At 65.6% G+C, this 5,089-nt stretch overlaps 2 protein-coding genes across 2 annotated transcripts in view; one reads left to right on the top strand and one right to left on the bottom strand.

Annotated features, from left to right (window-relative positions):
* The window catches only part of THRA (thyroid hormone receptor alpha), a 6,871-nt gene extending 1,885 nt beyond the window's left edge, over positions 1-4,986 (top strand). Inside the window, exons 2-8 of the mRNA XM_027908487.1 lie at positions 304-365; positions 1,762-1,862; positions 1,954-2,101; positions 2,473-2,678; positions 3,357-3,503; positions 3,637-3,895; positions 4,507-4,986. Coding sequence (XP_027764288.1) covers positions 304-365; positions 1,762-1,862; positions 1,954-2,101; positions 2,473-2,678; positions 3,357-3,503; positions 3,637-3,895; positions 4,507-4,757 — 1,174 coding nt within the window. The 3' untranslated portion in view covers positions 4,758-4,986. The remainder of the gene's footprint in view (positions 1-303; positions 366-1,761; positions 1,863-1,953; positions 2,102-2,472; positions 2,679-3,356; positions 3,504-3,636; positions 3,896-4,506) is intronic.
* Positions 4,987-5,045: 59 nt separating this feature from the next.
* Positions 5,046-5,089, bottom strand: part of NR1D1 (nuclear receptor subfamily 1 group D member 1) — an 11,124-nt gene continuing 11,080 nt past the window's right edge. The window contains exon 8 of the mRNA XM_027908488.1: positions 5,046-5,059. Coding sequence (XP_027764289.1) covers positions 5,046-5,059 — 14 coding nt within the window. The remainder of the gene's footprint in view (positions 5,060-5,089) is intronic.

Here is a 5,089-nt window from a genome sequence, read left to right on the forward strand (position 1 = left end):
CTTTCCCTTCCCCTCCCCACCCCCCCATCCCGGTCCCAGCTGCCCCCCCGGGCGCTGCCGTGTCCTGGGGGAGGGGATCCATTCCCGAGAGGGGGGGTCCCCAGGGCCCCCCCACCCATCCTCCACCCCACCTGTGACATCGCCCCGATAGGACCCCCGGGCGGGGGGGTGTCCACCTTTCAGCAGCAAAGGGGGACTGGGGGAGTTAGGGGGTCAATGGGGGGTCATGGGGGGCTGTTGGGAAATTGGGGGGCAGTGGGGGGCCATGGGCACCGTTCCAACCTGTCCCTCCCACCCCCGCAGGTGGCTGGATGGGAAGCGCAAAAGAAAGAGCAGCCAATGTTTGGTGAAGAGCAGCATGTCAGGTACGGGGACCCCTGGGCACCCCACGGCCCTGCCGGGCACCCCCGGGTCAGCCAGGCACCCCACGCTCTTGCTGGGTTCCACAGGCACCCTGTGTCCCACCTGCATCCCACAAAAGCCCTGTGCCCCAAGTCCTGGCCAGGATCCCCTGGACACTCCATGTCTCTGCAGGGTCCCCCAAAGTCTCATGGACACCCCTTGTTCCCTGTGGGCACCCCGGGACCCCCATTTCATTTCCAGGGTGCCGTGGACACCCCACGTTCCCAGTGGGGATCCCCAAGTCCCAGCCAGGCACCCCAGGGATACCCCATGTCCCTGATGGGCACCCCAAGGGTCCCCGTGTCTCCCCAGGGTTCCCTGGACACCCCATATCCGTGAGGGTCCCCCGGGGTCCCGTCCCCCACGTTCCCCTCGGCGCCCCTTGGTTCGGGGCGGTGCCATCCGGGCGGCAGCGCCCTGGGGTGGGCGATAAGGGGGGCCCCGCGGGCGCTGCCCCCCGCCCTGCCCCATTCCCCGGCGGGGAGCGGCCGGCGCCGGCAGGACCCGATGGGTGGGACAGGGTGAGGGGGGGGGCAAGGGGGACCCAGGCGTCCGGCTCCCGCCCATCCCATCCCCTGCACCCGCCCCGCTCCGGGAGAGGGGAGGACACCCGTGGACCCCCCACATCCGGCACCTGCAGAGCGCCAGGGTGGGCTCAGGGGGGTCCCCACACCTGTGTTTGCAGGGGGCCCAGGTGGGTGTGGCAGTCCTGGGGGGCCAGGTGCCCACCCCCCCTCGCCCTTTGTGCCCCCCTCGCCCCGGGGACCCCCACATCCAGCACCCACAGGGCACGAGGGTGGGCTCCCTGGGGTGGCATAGGGGGCCCAGGTTGCTGGAGCCCCCCCACCGTGTGTCATGGGTGCGCCGTGCCTCAGTTTCCCTGTGAGGTGGTGATCGGGGAGCTGGGGGGGTTGGGGGGCTGGTCCCCCGGGCTGCCAGGCGGGGGGACCCTGGACAATGGTGGGGACAGTGGGTCTTTGTGCAGCAGGGGGACAGGGACCCCCCCGCTGCCGGTCCCCAGCCGGATAATGGGATAATGGGGGCTTTATTGGTGCAGGGGGCTCAGACACCCCCCACCCTCTGACACCCCCCCCCAGCTTTAACCCTTCCTGTGCCAGGCTGAGGGGCAGCAGCAGGGCTTCGGTGGGTGCTGACAGAGGGGAAACTGAGGCACACTGGGGGTCCCTGGCAGGGGGGGTGCAGAGGGTCCCTGATGCAGGGCATAGGGGGCATCTCTGACTTGGGGTCCCCAGGGGCTCGTGACTTGAGGTACCCTGAGAGTCCCTAACTGGGGACCCCTTGCCTGGGGCACCCTGGGGGTCCCTCCCACGGGGGTCCCTGACCCGGGGGTCCCGGCAGGGTACATCCCTAGTTACCTGGACAAAGATGAACAGTGCGTGGTGTGCGGGGACAAGGCCACCGGCTACCACTACCGCTGCATCACCTGCGAGGGCTGCAAGGTGAGCTGGGGCAGGGGGCTTGGGGGGGGAAGGGGGGGCTCAGCAGGGTTCAGTGGCGCTCACCGTGTCACCCACCCCGCGCCCTCCCCAGGGATTTTTCCGTCGGACCATCCAGAAGAACCTGCACCCCACCTACTCCTGCAAGTACGATGGGTGCTGCGTCATCGACAAGATCACCCGCAACCAGTGCCAGCTCTGCCGCTTCAAGAAGTGCATCTCCGTGGGCATGGCCATGGACTGTGAGTGGGGGGACACGGTGGGGGATTGGCTGGAGGGGCAGGTTGGGGTCCTGGCACCGTCGGGCACATTGGGGTACCCAGAGCAGCCACAGGATTAGGTGTTGGGCACAGGGCACTGATGCATCAGCAGGGTGGGATACACGAATGGAGGGTCTTGGCTGACTGGGGGGGGGGCTCCCAGCTGATGGTGGGGGCGCTGCTGGGGGGTGGGTTGTGATCCTGGTGCCATGGGGTGGGTTGAGGTGCCCGGAGCACCGTCAGGAGCAGGCTGGTGCGTCACTGTGGGATGCTGTGCTGTGACTGTGGGCTGCATGGCTGGTGGGGTTGCTGGCTGGTGGGGGGCTCTCAGGTGATGTGGGGGGTCCCGGCAGTGGTGCTGGATGACTCCAAGCGGGTAGCGAAGCGGAAGCTGATCGAGGAGAACCGGGAGCGGCGGCGGAAGGAGGAGATGATCAAGTCGCTGCAGCATCGCCCCAACCCCAGCGCCGAGGAGTGGGAGCTGATCCACGTGGTGACAGAAGCCCACCGCAGCACCAACGCCCAGGGCAGCCACTGGAAGCAGAAGCGGAAATTCCTGGTGAGGGACCCTGTCACCACCCCGACCCCCCCGGCAGGGGTTTGCTGAGCACCCACGGCGGCAGCGCTGGCGGTGCCAGGGTTTGGGATGTCACTGGTGTCCTTGGGCAGGTGGAGTTAGGGGGGGGGTTGGGACGTCTCTCGGTGTCCTTGAGCTGGTCACCCCCAAAGGGTTCAGGGGTGAGCGGTGACCGAAGGGGACAGCTGTGCCCGTGGGTGGCCCCGGCCGGCCCTGGTCCCAGCCCTGTCCCTGTCACGTAGCTCCCTCTCCTGGCTGCTGCACCCAGCCCTGCCACACGTGTTTGTCGGTGACATGGGGGTCCTGAGGAGGGAACGGGGTCACGCTGCACCCCCCCAGGGTGGGGGAAACGGTCACACCACGCCCCCCCCACAATGCTGCTGCTGTCCACCATGAGGGTCCCAATCACACCACAGTCCCCAGTGCTGCCGTGGGGGTCCTGAGGGGGGAACACATGGTCACACTGCACGCCCATGTGCCACTGTCCCCCATGGCGATCCCAGGAGGGAGGGGACGCAGTTACATCACAACCCCCAATGTCCCTGTCTGTTATGGGGGTCTTGATGGGGGACGCATGCGGTCACACCGCACCCCCAACGCCACCACGGGGGTCCTGTGGGGGACACTCCACACCCCCCAACACCTCCCTGCCCCCCACAGCCCGAGGACATCGGCCAGTCCCCCATGGCCTCCATGCCCGACGGGGACAAAGTCGACCTGGAGGCGTTCAGCGAGTTTACAAAAATCATCACCCCGGCCATCACCCGCGTGGTCGACTTTGCCAAAAAACTGCCCATGTTTTCGGAGGTAACCGGGGGGGGGGAAAAAAGGGGCAGGGAGCCGGGAGGTTTTGGTGGGGAGTGACCAGGGCGGACTGTCCGGGTCTGAGTCACACCAACCCTCCCCCCCGAACTGCCACCGTGTGCCTCCCCCCCCACAGCTGCCTTGCGAGGACCAGATCATCCTGCTCAAGGGGTGCTGCATGGAGATCATGTCGCTGCGGGCGGCCGTGCGCTACGACCCCGAGAGCGAGACGCTGACGCTGAGCGGGGAGATGGCGGTGAAGAGAGAGCAGCTCAAGAACGGCGGCCTCGGCGTCGTCTCCGATGCCATCTTCGACCTGGGCAAGTCCCTCTCTGCCTTCAACCTGGACGACACCGAGGTGGCCCTGCTCCAGGCCGTGCTGCTCATGTCCTCAGGTACTGGTGTGCGGCATGCTGGGGAGCATTGCCAGGCTGGAAGGGGGGTAGGAGTGGAGACCCCAGTTCCCAGTGCCTGGGGAGCATGGGGTGGGCGCTGTAATCTGTGGTGTTGAACTCTGGGGCTGCAAAGGGTGGGCGTGGGCTGAGCCCCTCAGTGCCCTGGGGACCCCTGCCATGCTGATGCGGGTCTGTGGGGTGGGAACCCCAAAAGCCAGGGGGTGTGTGGGGCACTCAGCCCTATAGGAGGGCAAATCTCCTTGGATGCCAGATGGGCTCTTACATGGACAGAGAATACCAGGTCAAGGGGGAGGGATTTAAACTAAAAAGAGGAGATTTAGATGAAATACTGGGAAAAAAATTTCTCCCTGTGAGGGCGGTAAGGCCCTGGTACAGGTTACTGAGAGAAGCTGTGGCTGCCCCATCCCTGGAAGTGTCCAAGGCCAAGTTGGACGGGGCTTGGAGCAACCTGGGCTAGTGGAAGGCGTCCCTGCCCATGGCAGGGGGGTGGGACTGGGTCGGCTTTAAGGTCCCTCCCACCCCAAGCCACTCTGTTATTCCATGGTGATTCCACGATGATTCCATGACTATCCCATGGCGATTCCCCGCAGACCGGACGGGGCTGATCTGCGTGGAGAAGATCGAGAAGTGCCAGGAGACGTACCTGCTGGCCTTCGAGCACTACATCAACTACCGCAAACACAACATTCCCCACTTCTGGCCCAAGCTGCTGATGAAGGTGACGGATCTGCGGATGATCGGCGCCTGCCACGCCAGCCGCTTCCTGCACATGAAGGTGGAGTGTCCCACCGAGCTCTTTCCCCCCCTCTTCCTCGAGGTCTTCGAGGACCAGGAGGTGTAGGGCTGACACCCCCCCACCCCGGGCCCCCCCCCAAAAACCCTGCTCTGGCCCCCCCATCCCCCAAATCTTTCTCGTCCCCCTGTAAGGACAAGGGGATGCTGCGCCCAGGGCGAGGGTCCCGCTGTGCCCCCCCACGGCCGCCCCCCCCTCCCCCCGCCCCAGGACTTGACGAATTTTGTTTGTTTGCACAGGGAAGGGCCCCGACGGTCGAGCGTTCCCTTTATTGTCCTTCTCTTCGTAGATTATTATTTTTTAAGCATTTATTTCCCTCCCTGAGAGGCTAAAATATTAAACTAACTGCACTTTGGAAGGAGGAGGAGGAGGAGGAGGAG

Source organism: Empidonax traillii, unplaced genomic scaffold (assembly GCF_003031625.1).
Source record: "Empidonax traillii isolate 1590-97213 ecotype Southwest subspecies unplaced genomic scaffold, ASM303162v1 scaffold1724:size79124, whole genome shotgun sequence".
Taxonomy (NCBI): domain Eukaryota; kingdom Metazoa; phylum Chordata; class Aves; order Passeriformes; family Tyrannidae; genus Empidonax; species Empidonax traillii.